The 20,803-nt window shown below is 39.2% G+C and overlaps 2 protein-coding genes across 4 annotated transcripts; one reads left to right on the top strand and one right to left on the bottom strand.

Moving 5' to 3' along the window:
- Nucleotides 1-10,031, bottom strand: slc28a1 (solute carrier family 28 member 1). Of its 2 annotated transcripts, XM_088416329.1 has the most exons (19): nucleotides 9,999-10,031; nucleotides 8,845-8,954; nucleotides 8,547-8,668; nucleotides 8,404-8,480; nucleotides 7,660-7,751; nucleotides 7,169-7,358; nucleotides 6,957-7,098; nucleotides 6,579-6,692; nucleotides 5,368-5,442; nucleotides 5,193-5,273; nucleotides 5,027-5,107; nucleotides 4,808-4,933; nucleotides 4,422-4,552; nucleotides 3,397-3,565; nucleotides 3,124-3,321; nucleotides 2,070-2,151; nucleotides 1,860-1,958; nucleotides 1,676-1,781; nucleotides 1-1,439 (listed from the first exon to the last, which is right to left on the bottom strand). In XM_088416329.1, the coding sequence occupies exons 1-19, from the start codon at nucleotides 10,025-10,027 to the stop codon at nucleotides 1,319-1,321; spliced, it is 2,145 nt and encodes a 714-aa protein (XP_088272455.1). In that variant the 5' UTR covers nucleotides 10,028-10,031; the 3' UTR covers nucleotides 1-1,318. The 2 variants fall into 2 exon arrangements, with proteins under 2 accessions (XP_088272455.1, XP_088272456.1); XM_088416330.1 differs by lacking the exon at nucleotides 1-1,439 and having other exon boundaries at nucleotides 1,860-1,939.
- Nucleotides 10,032-11,327: 1,296 nt separating this feature from the next.
- Nucleotides 11,328-18,705, top strand: znf592 (zinc finger protein 592). Of its 2 annotated transcripts, none has more exons than XM_088416328.1 (9): nucleotides 11,328-11,461; nucleotides 11,859-13,933; nucleotides 14,527-14,705; nucleotides 14,874-15,047; nucleotides 15,141-15,300; nucleotides 15,883-16,131; nucleotides 16,536-16,648; nucleotides 17,005-17,134; nucleotides 17,223-18,705. In XM_088416328.1, the coding sequence occupies exons 2-9, from the start codon at nucleotides 11,879-11,881 to the stop codon at nucleotides 17,562-17,564; spliced, it is 3,402 nt and encodes a 1,133-aa protein (XP_088272454.1). In that variant the 5' UTR covers nucleotides 11,328-11,461; nucleotides 11,859-11,878; the 3' UTR covers nucleotides 17,565-18,705. The 2 variants fall into 2 exon arrangements, with proteins under 2 accessions (XP_088272454.1, XP_088272453.1); XM_088416327.1 differs by having other exon boundaries at nucleotides 17,005-17,146.
- Nucleotides 18,706-20,803: the final 2,098 nt, after the last annotated feature.

Raw genomic sequence — 20,803 nt, 5'->3', positions numbered from 1 at the left:
CCGTGATTTTAATCATGATATAGAGTAGCTCATTGCTACGTAGGCAAGAGTACGTTGGCAGCTGTAACCTGACAGCTGCTGATTCAGCTCCACGACGTTATCTGGAGCCGTCCCATGGACACGTTGGGCAAAAGAGCACACTCGAGACTTGCAAAGCTCAATTTAAACCTACTCAGAGAGAGTAGTTTGTATTTTTTTATTGGCCTGAGAGCACACAGGCTTCAACATTGACGTTATCTCTCGCTTTGGTTAATAAATTAAAATTCCAAATACAGCTGGGATGTTCGGGAATGTGTGGGATTGATTCTTGGTTAATGGTCAATGGAAGTCAACATTTGGCTTCTAAAAAGATTTCAATTTTTCACTTGCATGGGAAGAAAAAACAGAAAAGAGAGAGCGTCAAATGAGAGTGAAGCAAAGTTACAGTATTTCAGATTGTGGTGAGAAAATGATGGACTATTGTGGCTGAGCTGTGTATCGGAGCGAGTGAATGCAAGAAAAAATTATAAATGTACGTTTCTAAAGTGTTACACTAATATATTTTGTATTTTTAATAAAAATCTAAAAATTTGTGAGTAGGATTCATATTGCAGTATGCATGGGTGTCTTACTTTTTTTTTATTGTACAGTGTCCATCCATAAACATGATAATCCATTCAGAAATGATCAATTGAATTTTGGGCTATTTACATTCATTAAACAGCTGATGCCTGAGGATTTTTTTCTTTTAACATTCAACACGTTACACAATTCAAATTCTTAATTCATTTACAATATAATACATCACAGTTAATACTGTACATCTTAAAACATACTACAGTATGCAATAAACAGGAAAAATATATTTTTTTTAAATTAAAAACTGCAGTTGTTTGATTTCTGTATTAATGTACTGTAGTACACTCTCCTACTAAATATTTTCCTTCTAACAGGCAATTTCTGCTTGCCTATTTAAAGATGTAAAATTAATTTAAAAAGTCCACGCCTCATCATGACAGATTTTTACGATACAAAAAAACGAAGCCAAGATAATTCACATTTTTCCTCTATTTTATGAATTATAACTGTACAACACAATTTTGAGTTCATCACAAAAAACCTGAAATTTGAATAGGGGTGTGTAGACTTTTTCCATCTGTGTACTAAACTGTGCGAATACAGAAAGATAAAAAAAAAAAATGTTAACTGCCTAAAAAGACTCAACCATGTTGAATAAAGTCTCATGTTACATACCAGGGGGTAAACTTAAGAAAATATATTTTTCCCATCAGTCTTTACATTTGTACAGAGGTGGCAACCGGTCAGATTTCGCCTTCTTTTACAAACAAAGTGCCTCCTGAGACACGCCGCAGCACTGACAGCATTTGGCCAAATAAACAGTGGCGTTTTTAACCGTGCTCCAAGAGCCCTCGAATGAGATGCTCCCGTTGTTGACAGCACTGGAAAAGAAGTCACATGACAAGTCAGTCCGGTCTCAAATCAACACCGTAGCACCATTACCTTCTGGCTCTATCGCCTACATTTTCATATTTAGCATAGAGTTGCTTTGTTATGGACTTGATGTCATCATTTCCAACTAATATGCGATTCATCCTGCCATAATTTACTTAGGGAAAAACAATGTGGGGTTTAACTGTACATATTTTTTAAGTTTGGATCCAAAGTCAAGGCCTACCTTCCGAAGAGGTCGATGCAGCAGTTCTGCACGTTCACATCTGTGCTGTTGAAATCAGACCCACTGAATAACGTCACACAGTCGAATGGAGGAACAAATAAGATCCCTTGGAGGAGTTAAAAAAAAAAAAGGTTGGATGGAGGAAGATGATTTCCAAAGGAGACGAAATGTAAGCCCATCCTACCCGCTATGCAAGCATTGACGAGCGAGACGCACGTGGCAGTGATCAAGGCTCGCAACACCAGAGCCGAGACATCAGCTCTTCTAGATGGGCATATAGAGGCTTTGGTAAGAGAAAATGCTCTGTGTCAAATATCAGTACAGCGGCAGAATGCTGGTGCATGTTAAAACATTGAAAAAAAAAAAAGGCGAAGGATGATTGCATTCTACTCACCTAGGCCGCCGATCATGACGCCAAGGGAGCTGAAATTGGCAAAGCCGCAGAGAGCGTAGGTGCTGATTATTTCGGAACGGACCTGAAAGAGGAAGGTATTTCTATGAAAATTATAAGACACGTGAAATTATGGGTGTTATACGTACTTATTTGGGGTATTAAAGCAAATTGTCCAAAAGCTATGAATACATTTGCGTTGGAACTGATATAAAATGTGTGTATACATTATTGTTGACAGAGTTTTGCACAGATTTAAGTTTTGGATAAATCAAACTTTCTTTCAATAAATGTTTGTTGGGTTAAGTCAGTGCTTCTCAAATAGTGGGGCGGGCCCCTCTGGGGGGGCGCGGATGATCCCAGGAAAAAGGCTTTGTTTTTGTCACGTGGAATGTAATTGCAATAAAGATATAATTTTCATCATTTTCTTTTAGTTTAAGGCACTTTGGTGCACTTGCTTCTTTTTTTCCGTTTTAGACTAAGCTATAACCCGTATAAACGCGATAAAAATAATTAAATGATGATCCCAGGAAAAAGGCTTTGTTTTTGTCACGTTTAATGTAATTGCAATAAAGATATAATTTTCATCATTTTCTTTATGTTTAAGGCACTTTGGTGCACTTGCTTTTTTTCCGTTTTAGACTAAGCTATAACCTGTATAAATGCGATAAAAATAATAAACTGTTGTTGAAAGTTTATTTAAATTGTTTTTTTTCTGTTGTTAATGTTAAAAAGGATACATGTGTAGGTAAACTAAAACAGTTTTCATCAATAATAATCTCATTTATATTCAGTGCATCGACTGAGGGGGGGTCACAAAAAGTTTTCTCTTTTCTAAGGGGGGGGCTGGCAAAATATAGTTGAGAAACACTGGGTTAAGTACTTTGATTAAAATTGGTTAAAATCAAAATCAGTCAAGAATGACTGAAAAAAAAAATGCAATCTATATCTTTTTGTGCCAAATACTGGCACTGGCCGAAAATAAATACATCTATTGGCTGGACCTCATTTCTTATCCCTCAACGTGTGTGCATGCATAAATGCTACACGTACTCACCGAAATCCACTGCCTTTCCCCCCCAATGACTGCATCTATTCCATTAAGTCTGTTGGTCTTGAGTGAGGATAATTTCTCATAGGCCACAAATTCATTGAGGAAAAGCTTGATGCCAATCAGCTCAGCGACGGTAAAACTCTCCTCGAACGGCACTCCCATCATGAAGGCCAGGGGCATGAAAACGTAAGAGCATATCAGCTGAAACAAAAGCAAGATTTTGAATTAGCAGGCGAGCCTGATGATCTCTCGGATGGGTGTCGCGCTGACACGTACCTGAAAGGTGACGTCGGGGTATCCCACCATCCCCCCGAGCCAGCTCAGAGCTTCGTTAATGAAGGCGAGGATGGCGAGGAAGGCGATGAGGTTCGCAACAATGTTGGCAACCAAAACGATGGAGGCTGACGCTCCGCTGCTGGCTGCCTCCAGAATGTTCCGCTCCTCTCTAAGGAGTATTGAGTCATGTTAACTCATACTACAAATATGTGATTTTACATTTTTAGAATCCAGACATTCTACTCCAGATACCAATTTTAACTAACCCTATTTTTTTTCAAATATTTCTGAGAGGTGGGCTAAAGCAGTGCTTCTCAATTATATTTTGGCAAGCCCCCCCAGGAAAGAGAACCCCCCCCCCCCCCCACTCAACATGATTACTGTACTATAAATAAGATTATCGATAAAAATTGTACAAGTATACCTAAACCTGTATCCTTTTTAACATTAACAAAAGATAAAAACAATATAAATCAAGTTTTAACTACTGTTAATTATGTTTTTACAGCATTTATACAGATTACAGCTTAGTCTAAAACAGAAAAAAACAACCAAGTGCATCAAAGTGAATGAGACTAAAAAAAAAAAAAAAAAAAAAAAGATGAAAAGATGAAAATTCTTATTGTATTGCAATTACACATCACATGACAGAAACAAATAAGAGTCCAGGCATACTACTTTAGATAGCTTTTTATAATTTTTTCAACATTTTGGCGTATTAGGCTGACGGCTACAAATGGCTGGTTGAATCAGTGGACTATACTTTTAACTCTGCGAAAAAAAGCACATGTTTTTAAAAGGATTTTACATTTTTAAGTATCCATTCTACCTCAAATACCCATCAATATTTTTTTTCAAATAATTTTCGAGTGTTAGGCTACAGGTGTGTCCTGGTAGTAAAATCCTGGTAGTAAAAGAGTTCTTTAAAAACAAAAAAATGAATATTTTACGGCTAAAAAAGGATGGTGGTAAAAGAGTTAAGGAGCACAGAGTGGACATGAATTAAGTGAATGATGTATACACACCCACAAGCCACTTTGATGGTCTCTTCTGATTTGAAGGGACTCTCCTCTGTCTCTGGGAAGGACAGCTTGGAGAAAGCAAGTGCACAGGGAGCAGCCATAACCGATGCTGCTATCAAGGAGGATGCGTCGATCTGCAACATACGATGATAGGTCATATTTTTGTTTTTACTTTCCAATTTCCTGACATGTTACTGACCAGTTCAGGGACTGGATTATAAATATTTGTCGTCATCTTGAAATAATGCCCATTTTTTTTTAAATAAAGGGATGGAAATCAAAATACAATAAAAAAAAATGTTCAATTGTTTTTCATCATTTCTGGGGGCGTGGCTAAAACTGATCACATATCATTTTTGATTTGGATTTTAAAAATGGTGTCTTTTTACCCCAAATGAAATGAATGCTCCCATGACACTGCCTGCAATTGTGGCAAATCCTCCAGTCATAACAGCATGGATCTCAGATTTGGTCATGTCCTTTAAATAGGGCCGAATCAGCAGCGGAGCCTCTGTCTGATGCACAAAAAAAGGGAAAGAACAAGCTGGGAGGATGCCTATAAAGCAAAAAAAAAAAAAAAAATACAGAACAGTTCTTGTCAAGATTACCTGCCCGATGAATATATTGCCTGCTATACTCAAGGTTTCTGTTGGAGAGGTTCCCATCGTTATCTGCATAATCCATGAGATCTGCATGGGCATTTGAGAAAAAAAAAAAAAAAAAAAAACATGATTAGAACCCTTGCTGGCCTATTAAGAGGTGGAAAATGTTTACCTTCAGGATGAGCCACTGCATTAGGCCCAGAAAGTAAAGCACGGACATGATGCTGCTGAAGAAAACCACGATTGGCATCGCCTAAGAGAGACACCAATGGCATCAAATATAATTAGCTTTTTTTTTTTCATGGGTACAAGCCATCAATTTGCACATCATCTGCACGGCCACTGACTTGGAAGGCAAAGATCCCGTTGATCAAATCTCCAAAAACAAACTTCGATCCTGCTTTTGTGTAGTCCAGGAAAATCTGAAAAATACAAGACAAACAGGAATTATGTAATGAAAACGTAACTTACGGCGTTTTAACCTCAAAACTTATCATTTCCAAATGTGAGTCACAGGACAAATTACAGCAACTCAGTAAAGATAATGAGCGGAACTCAGCACTAAAATAAATTATTATCGAAGGAATCATCTGCATGAGAACCCTTTCATGAGGTTGAACAGCATTATAAAGCAGCGTCAACGATAAGCACGTGATCCAGATAGTTAAAACAAAATTGCTGCCAGGCATAAGGTAGGGCCTGTACTGGTTTAAATAAGTATACATCCTAAAACCGCGTCATTAATAAACACTCATAGTGAGTTATTGAGTTTTTTTTTTTTAACTCATATTGGGTATTGCAATCTTGTAGTCATACTGGTAACTGCTTTGTTAAAATTGCCAGTTTTTATTCTTAATTTTTTAACCCATACTGAGCATTGTGGTTATGTAATCACATTCAATTGCCAATTTAGGGCACTAAAAAACAACTTAATTCCGCTGACATTTGATTGTTACGGTGCCTGTTGCTAGGGTAGTGTCTAGCATAAATTAGATGCCAGCTAGCAGTGTTCAAGTCTTCCATATTGGCTGACGACAGCAGTCGAATGACTTTTCAAAAAAATCATTGTTCGCTCAATACATTTTCTGTGCTATTCATAGGTCCTCGCTCAAAATCTTTACTTGCTCGCTCGCGACAGTGGCACAAATATAATTCCATATTAAAGTTACAATGACACTTGGAGCTGTCGAGTGGCTGTAAACACGGAAACGAGAACTGTTCAGTTGATGTATAGCAGCTCCGTGAACCGGAGGTGTCGTGTGATTAAGTATTCAAGCTCAAAACGCATTTTGGAATTTACTGAAATTAGAGGAATTAGTCAAAAACGCCTCAGGAGGGAAGCAAAACAACACAAACACTAGCCAACTCAGTCATTGTTTCAGGTGCGGTCCACGCGGCCTGGTACCAGTTAATCCACGGTACCGGGCCGCGGACCGGCAGTTGGCGACTGCTTTAACATACTACAAGAGGCAGCCCGTGTTCTATATTTTGATAAATCAACAATGCACAATACTAAATCAAAGATAATGTTATTATTCCACTTTATTAAAATATTCACCTGCACTTGTCGTCCGAGCCATTGAAAAGCTATGAGTCCGGGCTCGGTTCTGATGACAAAAAGCCCAATGCAGAACTGCAAGCCGAGCCCCCAAAACACAGGCCGCCAGGACACCTAAAAGTGAATAGACAACACGACAACGTCACACTTTTTATCAGCAGGTGCTGTCCCGCTATCTTTCAGGAAGCCGCCATAAAACGTTGTGTTTTTGCAAGGAAGCAACTCTGCAAAACTCGCGGGATGATGCACGCGCAAGGACAAACGATATCCAAAGTCTCAGCAAAAGACATGAGAGATAAGCATGGAGATAAGCCATTTCGAAATGGTCGCCATGGTGATTATCCATTAAAAAAAAAAAAAAAAAAAGAAAAGCCTCACCGCTGTCCTGTGTGCTGAGCAGAGGAAGGTGAGCAGGAGGAACATGCATACACCTCCGAAGGAAATAAGCTGCTCAGGTCGCTTTCTCGTGTCTAACACGAGCCACAGCACCAAAAGGACCACAACAATGACGATGAAGACCCTGAAATACAAACGTTTCAACAATTGGACTCCATTGGAAGGGCGTCCCAGAGATCAGAACATCCACTTACCATTTGAGCCATGTTAAGTTGGCTTTGAAGCAGCTTGCTACAGGATCAAAACAACGACTGATGCTCTCTCCCCAGTACTTTTTCACAAGATCATAGGACTTAGACACAACAAACAAACAGGTGATGACAACCAGACCAATGGCCCGCTGGAAATCCAAAACACAGGCTGCAATGACGTATGCCAAATAACCTACAGAGTGGTGGGAGAAAAAAAAAAAAAAAAAACACATTAGGGCTTCAAATGAGTAACTAATGAGAAATCTGACACTCTCGTCTAGGTCAATTATTTACAAACTCTGGTTCACTCTGATGGTACGGGAAACACTACAAAAAGCTATAAATATGTTATAGCATTTAAAAGATGACAATCAAACAGATCTGAATGAAAGTTTTTCCTATGAGCGCTTTTCTTCAAATTAAGTATTTTCCCTTGATATTGAAATTGTGATTTAATATATGGTACTAGAGTCAAGTATTCTTTTTTACAGTACCTGCACCGAATATGACCAGGAACGTGTACTTGAAGATTTTGGAGTGATTTCTCAAGCAATCTTCAGCGGCATTAATCGGCTTGAAAACTTGGCTAGAGAAAACAGGACATATAATGAGGATTCCAGTGTACAATTTGTTGACCCCTTAGACAAGTTTATTATTCATATACTGAAGGTTGAAATGTAATCAAATACACGATACTCACAAAAAGTTAGTGATATCCAGTTTTGGGGTGAAATTCCTGAAGAAACCTAAAGCTGATGGGCTATTTAGTCATAGTTGTAGTAATTGTGTGTCGACAGTAATTTTATACATTTATTGTTTGTGTTTTCCTTGAATGCATAAATGGCTCAACACTGCACACATGGCTATGACTCTCCCAGCCATCTTCCTGAAACTCAGCCTAATGATTCGCCTTTCCGATGATGTAATTAACCTTGCTGTCTTGCACAGACTAAATGGACACAACAGTGGAGACAAATGAATAGGCTGGGTCTCAGGGGGATCAAACAGATTATTATATACATTAATAAATTTGAGAAAAGGTCCAATTAAATTCACCTATGAAAATTGTTGTGCATTTAAGAACCATCTTGAAATATCACCCAAAAGTGAATATCACATCACCTTTTGTAAATAGTCCATTTCGATGCATTCAAAACAGATTGATTACAAGTATGTTTTTGAAGTGTATAATAAAGGTGAGCAATACAATGCGGTGCACCGAAATGAACCAGACACACCTCAGATATGATCCCACTCCCCTTCGAGACTGCTCTGTCTGTTCTGTGGTCTTGCTAGTGTCAACTGTGATGCCCTCCTGAGAACATTGTGTTATATTATAACAAAACATGTCACTTTTCAAAAAATGAACAGTATCTCATACCTCCATTTCAAACGCTTCATTGTAGCTTCCATTTCCCTTGGACAGGCTTCCATTTCCATTGGCAAGGCTTCCGTTCCCATTGGGCAGGCTGCTATTCTTAAGTTTATAATGTTTTTTGTCCTCTGCAGAATACAAACGACCATCCATTTTGAGCAAGTTTTAAAAGTCGGGACAATCTTTGTGACAAAGCAATTTGCGTTTGCAAACCCAAAAAACACGTGGAATAAGCAAACATAAATCAACAAACAGACAAGTGTTATCCAAAGAGGCAAAATTAAAAGCGGGGATAATGGCTTACTCATTGTGTGTGCTCCTTGACTCAGTCGGCAAATGCTGCGCTGTCCAGTGCCCTGCACTACACGTCTTATCATTAACTGAGAGACACATTCAGTACTTATGCCATCAGCCCTGGTGGAACAGGACAGAGGCGTGGATAATGTCATAAACAGCTTTAATGCACGTCATGTGAAAAAAACTTCCTCCTATTTTGATGAAAACAGATTGTAAAATCTCTTTGGGAAATTTTATACCAGTTTTTCATAAATTTCAGCTAAATAGGTACAGTACAGTGTATAACACAATTCAACGGATATATATCATTACAATATACTCTTTGATTCTGAACTGTAAAATGTAAAATCCAAATTTGTTTTTGTTGTTGAAATTTTTCCCACAAAGACATTTTCCCCCACAATTTTTAACATTTGGATTTTTTTAAACTTCAAAACAGGTCAATTTAGTAGTAAGAGCTTCTCACAGGCAATGCCATTTGCATCTTTCTGCAAGTATTAAAAAAGGGCTGAAGGAATATGTATAAGGTGCGATGCAAAAATATAATTAGGCTGTTTTTGTTGTTGACAATTTTTTCCCTCACTTTTTCCCCCACAATTTTTAACAATTCGTTTTGTCCAAACAGGTTTATTTGATTGATGATAGGATTTTTTTTCTCAAGTAAAATTAAAATATTGGCTTGGATTTTAAAATCAGATCCATTTTATATAACAGAAGGGTTAATATTATTTTTGCTTTTGACAATATATTCCTGATATGGGAAATCAGTACATTAAAAAATGCATTCAAAGTGTCAATTGGACCCAAGAGAAATTTTCCACATGTATTTTAAGACAGTAAGTGTGCGCATACAAAATAAAGAGAAAAAACAGACAATAAGATCAGCATAAGAAATAATTTAAAAACAAACAAAAGAAAACATGTATTATATATATATATATATATATATATATATATATATATATATATATATATATATATATATATATATATATATATATATATATATATATATATATATATGCATTAAAAGTATGCTTTGCTTTAGAGGGAAAATACCTGCATTTATTTTAGGAGAATGAATGTCTTCCAAGTGTATATGTGTGTGGTATAATAAAAATATTACTTGTATGATGCAATCAGGATTGATAATGAATTTACCTCAGGGATATTTCGTGATTACTTTTCATGGCTGAACTTTGGTCATCACCTCCTTCCTGTTCTCTTGTCACACCCAAAACAACACATGGCCTCTTGTAAAATGTTGCTAGTCCATGGTTCAGAAGATTCAGTAAAGATGGTCACTGTGAGGAAGGTTAAAAACAGAGCTGTAAGTAGGTTTTCCAATAATTATGCAATCATCAATAGCTAACCATCCATACCTAACAAGAACTTTTTCATAGAGCTGCGTGCACTTGATTGACTCTTCTTCAGTCTTAATCAGGGATAGGCAACAGGTTGCATGTAGCCCGTGCCGACATGAGGGGCCCCTCCTATACCCCTTGCAAATGAACCTTTACAATCTTCACTTAAATCTTCACTTTTTTGGATTCTTCTTTTGTGTTGACCATGTATGTTCTTGAGGGAAGTTTGGAAAGGTAGTTTTCTTCTCTGTCATTAGCTGATATGATGCAAATGATTGTATGTGTAATGTTATTTTAATGTATCACACACATTGAGTTGTTTTGTGTGTAAAATGTGAAAATAAATGAAGCAACCTTGCCTGGAATTTCATTTAAATGAAATCAATTCCGTGCATTTTCACGTATCTCGTTTATAGCCTATAATGACGTCATCTGTGGCTCTCAAATGGGGATTCATGTACCCCTGCAAATGTGTGAAGGTACTTTAGTGAGTAGGTGAGATTTTAACCGGTTTTCTGCTGGTATTTTCAAATCTGTGAAAGGAAAGGTACGTTTCTTTTCAAATTAAGAGCAAGGTAAATCCATAATTAAATTTGCTAAATTGTGCAAAACGTTGTATGCAATTATTAAGTTTTACGCTGATATGCATTGTCAATAATGACACCATTTTCCGATGGGCAAGTCAGCAACGGAACAAATGATGTTACGTGATTCATCCTGTAGAGTTGTTCAACGGGATACACCTAGAGACACAACTACAAATGTAGCTCCAATGTTTAAGAAAATAGACGTGGATGTTACATCACTTTTATAAGTTATTATTTTTTTCTTTTTCTTTTTAAATACTCAAAAAGCTATCCACTGATTAGGGGACATTTGGCTCAAAATATATTTTTCATAGATACATCATTGACAAAAAAACGTACACGTACATCATTGAAAAAGGTTTGAAAATATATATATTTTTTTAATAACTGGTAAAACGTCTGAGAACGACAAACAATGTTTGTCGTGGGGAAATATCTTCACTATGCACTTAACTGCGTCTAGAACGCTAGCAACGGTACCGCCTCCCGCCTGTGAGACAAACCGCGGGGAATACATTTTTTTTCGAGGGAAAAAAAGAAGCCGAAGTTGTTGCTAGGCTAGCTACTTAGCATCGCTATAACCTAGCACACGTTGGCTAACGTGCTCTAATGCAAGACTAGAGCAAGGCGTCCCAGTAATTTATAGAATTGTTTAGCATCCCCGTTTCAAATGGTAAGAAAGCCCATCGATCGCTCCTCGTGTTTTACGTGACCAGTATCGAGTTAGCTTGTTGACTCGCCAACGTAATGTACCGACGCAGCTAAGTTAGCTTTTCGGCTAACTGCTAATGTCAAAACATTGTGCATGCGTTTCAGACAGACATTCGAACGGTTCAATATCCATCAAGAATTGAATGTGGAGGATTGAATAAATTGACAGTTAATTTGAGTGGCTACCAAATATATGCGAGTTAAGTATTCGTTCAGTTTAGCTCGTTAGCGTGATAGCAAAGTTAATGTTACAAGAGTTAAAAAGAAATCTCAATTGAACGTCAGTTAAAGTTTCACCTGCTGTGTGCCTCTTTATTCGGCGTTGAGGATTCATTGAATTCATGCTGTGTCCTGTGCAGGTTTACGAGTCAGTGCAGACATGGGTGACATGAAAACCCCGGACTTCGATGATCTTCTGGCTGCCTTTGACATCCCTGATGCCACCGGCTTGGACGCCAAAGAGCCCATTCAGGAGGGGAATGATGAGGCGAATCTAAAACACCCGGGAGTATCCGCAAACGAGAGTTTATTGAATAATCAAGCAGTACCTGTTGTGGATATTCCTGCTGTCAGTGTGATTGTGAAAAACACACATCATCAGGAGCCATCAGGAGGTTTTGGAAAATGGCCACACTCAGGAGCAGCTTTGCATAATGGTTATAATGGACAGGGATCTGGGGAGACTGCAAACTCTGTCTTCAGCAAATCATTTGTCTCTGCCCTGAACGGGGAATATTCAAGCGAATTTCTTGGAAAAGCACCGATTCAACACAAACCTGACGCTACGCCACTTTATTCCCAATCACACTCTCACTTGACTCCTGTTTCCAGTCCTGAGCGTGAAGACAGTTTACGAAAAAGAGAAAATGCGCATCCAAAGCAAGAGAGATTGTGTTTCACAGGAGAATCCGACTTGATGGAAACCTCAGCAGCAGACAATCTACAAAAAACGGAGCTTTGTATTTTCGATGAGCTCCAGAAGGACACTAATTCACCCAGGAGAAAAAATGAGGAGCCACCTGACAGCGGTGTGATTAATAAAATGACAATAGCACACAGCAATGTTCCTCCTCTCAACAGTAACAAAAGCTTATGTGAGACTACCTGCAATTTGGGAACATCTGTGAATGGCCCTGACTCATTTAGCCAAGTAAAGCCATATGCATCCAAAGTGCCATCTGGCCTTGAGGCCCTGGTGGCTCTCAATGCTAAAAATGACTTCAGTGAACACACCAAGAGTCCCAGAGAATCTCCAGCAATGCACGGCGACGGCATGAAATACAGCCCCAAGGTGCCCATATCCCCTCGTAGTCCCATGAGCCCACTCGAAGCGGTGAAGCGCCTTATGAAGCCGCCCGATAGCCCCGTGAGTATCTGCAGCGACAGCAGCGGCAAGGCCGGCGGATCCCCCCCGGTCGTGCCCAAGGTCCGAATAAAGACCATCAAAACCACCGGTGGGCAGGTGAAGCGCACCGTTACCAGCGTCCTGCCCGATTCGGAAACAGACGACGTCCACTCGGCCTACGAGTCGTCGCCGTCGCAGAGCTTGTTTAGTGAAGATGGAGCGTATTCACCCAAAGTCTTGCACAGCAAATCAGAGGAAACCGCCAGAAGTCCGACAGTGTTCCAGAATTTACCTGTCAAAAGATCAGCTGCCCAACGGGCACATCCACCAAAGAGAATATCTTCTAAAGGACAAGCAGGAAGTTCTAGCTTCCTTCCCAAAGCAGCACACCTTGCCAGTCTAAATCTTGTCCCACACAGCGTGGCCGCCTCGGTGACCGCTCGTTCCACCTCGCATCAATCCAACCAGCACGCAATCTCCTCATCTGTGTGCAGCACTGTCCCATTGGTGCATCAAATGAAGACCTGGCCCCGAACGTCTGTCCCTAACACAGCAGCGGGCACTCTAAACCGCCTGCTGAACAAAGGCAACCCCGTGCCAACATACGTGCCGAACCTAAACCCCCCGCCCGAGAGCGGTATCCGCCTCCCGGCCCGAGGCTATCGCTGCCTGGAGTGCGGGGACTCGTTTGGGGTCGAACGAAGCCTGGCGTTCCATTACAGCAGGAGGAGCGTCCACATCGAGGTGGGATGCACGCACTGCAACAAGACCTTGGTGTTCTTCAATAAGTGCGCCCTGCTGGCGCACGCCAGGGAGCACAAGAACAACGGCTCGGTGATGCAGTGCACGCAGCTCCACATGAAGCCCATCGCGGAGGCGCACATGTTCGCTCCTCTCAGTAATGAGCCACTCAAAACAGACTCCCGTGCCACGCCGTCACGTGCACTTAAAAGCCAAGCCGTTATGCCCCTCTATCCAGACAACGTCACCAACCACAAATTGTGGTGCTTGGAGTGCAACAAGAAAATTTCGGACCACCGAGCCCTCGCTAGCCATTATCAAGCTTCGTCAGGCGATAAGAAAGAATTGGTATGTATACGTTTTTTTTTGTTTGTTTGTTTTTTTCTTTATGAAAAGTTAAAGCAAATAAATCCTGTGAGATCTATTGGATTGGAATTTTGTCAGTTGTGTGGAATAGAGGTGCACTGATTAATCCACTCTAAACCATTACCATATAAATTGATAATTATTTTCGATAAATGATTGTTTAGAGCAGGGGTTTGCAACCTTTTTTCAACAATGTATGACTTGTGAAAATGTTTCCACCCAAGTACCCCCTCACCAATGCAAAGCATTTTTGAACGAAAAAAAAACAACAATGCTTCGTGCCATCCGTCATCCGATTTACTAAACTTTGGAACTACATATGTAGTGGTATTGTTAGAAGTAGATAGTAGCAGGGGTCACCAACCTTTTTGAAACTGAGAGTTATTTCCTTAGTACGGAGTAATACGAACGGCTAGCAAACAAGCCATGAATTACTATCGGGGTTTATTATATACTTCAATTAGAGTCAACTAACAAAATACTTGCAATCTTTTTAAGCGTTTTCGCCTCAACTTTTCAAGTTTCCTAAAACAATGATACAATCCTTTTTTTCCCCCTTCCATGTCTCCCAATAGGTTTGCAAGCTTTGCTCCATGTTGTTACCAAACTGGTGCAGCTTGAAAGCCCACCAGCGCATCCACGCACTCAAGCCCCCTTTTTGCTGCCCCGAGTGCGGCGCCATGGGTCTCGGTGCGGACATTCAGAAGCACGTCAGGGAAAACTGTCTCCACTATGCACGCAAAGCCTGGTACAAGTAAGTTAGCATTAGCTCAGTGCTTGTGTTTTAACAGTCAGTCAGTCTTTTTCAAAAAGCATTATCATAATATTTTCAACTTGATTTAGATCCGTGCCATTGTAGGAACGGGAAGTTCCTATTCAGAACTGAGCCCACTTTCACCCTGTTCACTTTCCGTCCTTGCAGGTGTCTTCACTGTGAAGTGGTTTTCAAAACCCTTCTTGGACAAAAGTCACACATAGAGGAGAAACACTGTGTGGTTCTTCACAGATGCTCAGCCTGCCCCATGGCCTTCAAAACATCAGACAGCTATGAAGCTCATTTAAAGAATAAACACAGCGCTAGCAAAATCCCTCCTCAGTAAGTTACACCCTCATGACCACGTCATTATAAGTTGCATTGTGTTCTTTTCCAGTTCCTCTGGTCTGATTTAAACGTCTCTTTGTTTCGCAGACTCAACTTCAAGTGCTCATGTGGTGACATTTTCCAAAAGAAGTGGTTACTCTTTCAGCATTTTCATCAAGACGCCAACAAGCGTCTCTGTTGCGTCTTTAAGTGTCCAGAATGCAATTCGGTTTTCTCGCAAAAGCACCTGTTGATGCAGCATTTCAAGGTAAACCTCAGTCGTGTTAAGAAACTGTTTATCTTTGTGAGTGTAAATTATGTTTGGGAGGAATCTTTTTTGGAATGTACTGCATGGAGGTGGGTTGACATTTGAAGGTGGAAGAATAAAAAATAAAATGCTCTAAAAGAGCATAGGTGTCAAACTCCAGTCCTCGTGGGCCGCTATCCTGCATGTTTTTTAACCTTCTCTCTCAAACACACCCGGTTCAAATGATTAGGATCAATTTCAAACTCCTGCAGAGCTTGCTAATAAGCTAATCATTTGAATCAGGTGTGTTGTGGAGAGAAAACCGGAAAACATGTAGGATATTGGCCCTCGAGGACTGGAGCTCGACGCCTATGCTCTAAAACAAAAAACGGTGACCTAGATAAGAAAAAAATGATTGAATCCTGTTCAATTTCAAACCTGATCAAAATAGAGTAGAATGCCTTTATTGTCATTAGACAGATACATTCGATAAATTTCATGCCCCCCGCACAAAAAATTCTAAACTTATGAAACAACTTTATATACACTAAGTTTCATATCATGTGACTATTTGCCCTGTATTTTTATTTTCCATTTCCGCAGAGTGTACATGGAGGAGAGGCGAGACCAGAGATGGAGGTGAACAGTAAACAAATAGTGAACAATAGTGGTTTGCATCAGAAGTCCAGTTCCATCCATACCCCTGTGAAGTGCTCGGAGGTGCCCCGAAAAAAGACAGAGAAGGACAGCAGTACTCGGGTGAAATCATCTGGCTGGACGTGTGGGGAATGTCTTCAGTGTTTCCCTGAGCGAGACCTCTACATTTCCCACTTGAAGTCCAAGCATGGCAAGGTGAGAAACTATTTACTTTCTTTGGCCACAAAATTGCTTGTACTCCCTCAGTTTTTATTAGTTTTATAGATTATTTCCATTGATTTGCGTAACAAATGTAATATACTGTACCAATACATTATACCAAAACAAAAGTTAGAACAAAACAACAACTGCTGTTAGAGGACTGGCTATAAAAGCATTATCTAATCTTACTGCTCAAGCGTCACATTTGTTGGAACTACTGTAGTTAATGTTAACTCAAATGACTAAAACGAATACCGTATGTGATTGCAAACAAGCAATAAAGTCATTTCTAATAGATTTCCTCACAGCCCCTCCGTAGTCCGTGCCGTAAAATTTCAAACAAATGAAAACGTTCACGTGTGCCATTCAAATGTTCACTCAATGTTTCCTGTCCTCAGTCTTTAAAGCGCTACCCCTGCCGACAGTGCGAGCAGTCCTTCAACTCCACAACGGGACTGAGAAGACACATTCGCTCTGAGCATGATGGCAAGAAGAAAATATACACTTGTTGGTAAGATAACTAGAAAGATGTACACGATTTTTGTACAATAGCTCCTTGAATGTGTAACACAAATTATCCCTGCGCACTGGTTGATTTGTTTGTATTTTAATACAATTTATGAATACAAAAATCTAAAGACATCGATTTTTACATAAAACATACTAGTTTAACGCAGAGTGTTGAAGAAATGACTTCCAGGAGAATAGACAGCTTTTTTTAAACAGTTTTTTTTAAACCACTGATTGGTGAGCTTTGGAGGTTAAGAGCCTTAATTATCTATTACAATTTACATTATCGTTCGGTCCAAGCAGCTCCGAAATGAATATAGAGGAAACACTGGCTTATTTTTCATGGACTGTCTTCAGGTATTGCACAGACAGAAAGACAACATTTACCAGCAGTGTGATGATCAAGAACCACATCAGTCTTATGCATGGAATTAAAAATCCTGACCTCGGTCAAATGCCGAAAACCTCCATCCAGGAATGCAAAAAGGTATCGTGCAAGGTAACTTTTTTTTTTTTTTTTAACTCAACTCAATGTTAAGAAAAGCTCCTTATATCGAGACATCTTTCATTTGCAGGATTCACGACTGCCTAACGCAGGCAAGGAGAAGGGTCAGGACGTGACAGATTCTCTGGAGGCTCCTCCAAGTAAGCGTCTAAAAAGTCAGTTCCGCTGCTCTAAGTGCGGATTCATCACGGATGACAACTCCCAGTTCCATGAGCACATAGCGCAACATAAAAGCGCTGAAAACACTCCCCAGTGCCTTCTCTGCGGCCTGTGCTTCACGTCGCCGCTGTCCCTCAGCAGACACCAGGTCATCGTCCACAAGGTGAAAGATCCTGAGGTGGAACAGAAGGCGGCCGAGGACTCTCAGAACAAGGACTCTCATTCGAATCTCACTCAGACATCAGGGCAGTGACATCACCGTCCACACATTTCTCAAGCTGCTTTCCAACTGGAAAACCCACACGCTGCTCAATGCTATGCATGCTCACACTTTTTACAGAGCCACTGCAGCAACATTACAACAGAGATTTCATTAGAAAAATGTATTTTATATACATCTATATCTATATATTAGATAAAGTTGTTTTTATAGGTTTTTATTTAACTTTGCATGCTGAAGCAATCGTTTGGGATTTTTTTTACAGCAAATATTTCATCCAACATGATGACAGTAACAAAACTGAGATTTTTGTTTTGGTACAAATCGATAATAGCATGGATAAGATTATGCTTTTATGTTTTTTTTTTCACTTTTATTATCAACTGCAATTTAGTTACTTCAATCTTAGTATTATCGCCACCAAATGCCTTCCGAACGGCATTCCCGGCGCTATTCTTTTATGCACTATTCATTTACAAGCAGTACTCCTTACAAATGTCGGGCTGCAGGACTAACTATTTAATCAACGTATGCTTTTGTGTTCATGAATGCTTGCAAAGAAGGTTGTTGAATGTGAGATTTTGCAGTATTGAAAATACCTCAGATTTCCGCAAAAGGAGTTTTGGAGTCCCGTGAGTTCTGTTATGTCAAAATCAATGTACGTTCATCAAGGTGAGACGTGCATTCTTGAGACTGGAGGAAAATATTATGATAAGGGAGGGACGCCTCTCTGTGACTTTTTTGTGCTGAAATCGTGACGGTATCTACCTCCTCGGTAAATGACAGTGATTGTTAAATGCGCAGAGCCACAGTTAAATCTCAGTGCAATGCAGAATGTGTATTATCCCACATTGTTAAATTTTATAAATTGATTTTTGGAACCATATTGGGACTTTTAAGTCATATTGACTTGTGAACTGTTATGTAAGTGTTACATGAGTTCTTAACTTTCTACTTTCTTTCCCCGCATCCTTAGGCTGACATGCATGATTTGTCCTTTTGTGCTTGTTCAAGGACATTTTTTGTACTTTTTTTTTGTTACTGTACAGCGATTTGTATACCTTAAGAGCATTTCTTAAGCTATGACATTATTCGGCATGCAGTGGCACCTTGTGCCTTACTGTTATGTTTACCCAAATGAAATACAAATAAATTGGTGCATTTGATTATTTTATTCTTGTCTTGGCTTTTATTTTTGACTCACATATAATGAAAATGCAAATGTTGACATGGGCACCATTTGCTTTTGGATCCAATTGGCTCTCGCAACACGCCAATAAGATGCAAACCATCAGAACGGTGACTTCACGTCATTAGAATAATAAGCCCATCCTTTTTCCACTATAACTGTTCTTTTCTAGCCCGGAGCGCAAAAGCGAAGATATTTTAAGAGAAATACCACCTAACGTCTAAAAGGTATGAAAGGCATGTCAGTTTGGAGAGCAGGACTCCTGTTTTGCGTCCTCCTCGCATCATACATGGCTATAACTTCTTCGAGAAGTCTTCGTTTGAACCAGATGAGAAACAAGGGTGTGAGGATGAAGATGTATCCAAAAGGAGGAATGTGGGCGACAGGTAAGAGGCCCCTTTTTTTTTTCAATTCATAAATTTATGATGATCTGCTGGTGTTAATTTAGGTCATTTCATGGGCAAGAAAAGTGTGGCGGACAGTTCCTTTGTGGAGTCTTCCACTGAGGGCATGAAGATCATCAATGGAGCAGATGACAACATGAAAAACCTGCCGACCATCTTCATAATCAAACCCGGAGATGGCCACAATACATGTCAGTTAAGTATGTTATTAGAGTCAATATCACCATAAGGTGCCATTGAGAACTCCGGCAAAATTATGTGAGCTTTGATGACAGTGTGGATTTTTTTTGGCTAATGTTAGCAAATAATTCAGTAAGTATACCGTATACCGTTTACCGGTATACCGTTTTGAGCAGCATGTCCAAACTACGGCCCACCCTTCATTTTTCAGTGTCCCCATTCTAGTGAATGAAGAGGAGTGAGGATGTAAAAAAAGAATAAAAATACTGGTGAGTGCCACTAGTACTAAGAAATTGTTTTTATATTGTTGTGATGTATGCAAAGATGAGAAATTACTCACACCAATTTTTATTCAAAACACTGTGGTGAATAAAGATGATTTTTCTGTTTCAGGGCCCAGTTTATGTTACGGTTTTAAAAAATGGTCAGCGGACTACAATTTGATCCTGTTCTGGTTCTGAATATGGGAATGGAATTTAGTTCCTCTTCTGTGCAGAAATGGATTTAGGTGTAGAGCGATACGGGGCCATTGGCTACCCAAAAATTCCTCAATATTCTTCCACATTACCTTCAATGGAAAACTGTAGTGATTTAACAAATACATTTGAAAATATAAACAATATGTAATATCTTCCTTGCCTGCTTATAGCAAGTTTAAGAATAAAAATAATATTTCTTTGAAACACATGATGTGAATGAAGATAGTCAAAGTACCGGTAATTCTAATGAGGCACTTTTTAGAGATATTGACTCATTTTTGGTTGTGGTCATGACTGTTTGCACCTCAATAATATTCACTGCTTCCAGAAAAGGAGGAAACTTCTTCTTGCGGAACACGTCATCCAACCTTTGATCCCACAGAGGCAACATATTATCTCAAAACGACCAAGGTGGATGTGTACAGTAAATATTAATGTGGACATGTAGTCTCTTGTAACACACTCACAAAGCTCAATGTACCTGCACAATTATATTACAAAAAATACCAAGGTGTTGAAAGCAACATTTGTTCATTTTAATTCCTGTGTCAAATACGTTTTTGTTTTTTTTTGTCCTTCCTTGTAGGGTTTTGTGTGGTATTAGTGATGCTCAAAGTAGCAGAGAAAAAAATCCTTGCATATTTAAACTTTCTTGGTATCTCAGATAATTTTGTATGAAATGTCCAATGAGTGTTGTATTTCTTTACTGCCAATCCATCCATCCATCCGTCCAAGAAATCTAATTACATAATGTAACTTAAATAAATTATTCCCTCCACCAGTTGGTCTTCTATTCTTCTGTTTACCTTCACATTCCATTGCATAAAAACAAAAAATATACGGATGAACCCATTATTTAGTTTCACATTTAATAATTATAAAAAAAGACAAAAAATAGATAAGTATGAACTAAACTTATTATTAAAATTTAAATAAAATAGTTCAAGTATGAAATAATTTTGGATATTTTCAGTTAATTTATTTGTTAAATCAGAGCAGTTTTGGTGAATTTACTGGTGA

Source organism: Hippichthys cyanospilos, chromosome 6 (assembly GCF_059441005.1).
Source record: "Hippichthys cyanospilos isolate Australia breed blue-spotted pipefish chromosome 6, RoL_Hcya_1.0, whole genome shotgun sequence".
NCBI classification, from domain to species: domain Eukaryota; kingdom Metazoa; phylum Chordata; class Actinopteri; order Syngnathiformes; family Syngnathidae; genus Hippichthys; species Hippichthys cyanospilos.
This window is presented reverse-complemented; position numbering and strand designations above follow the sequence as displayed.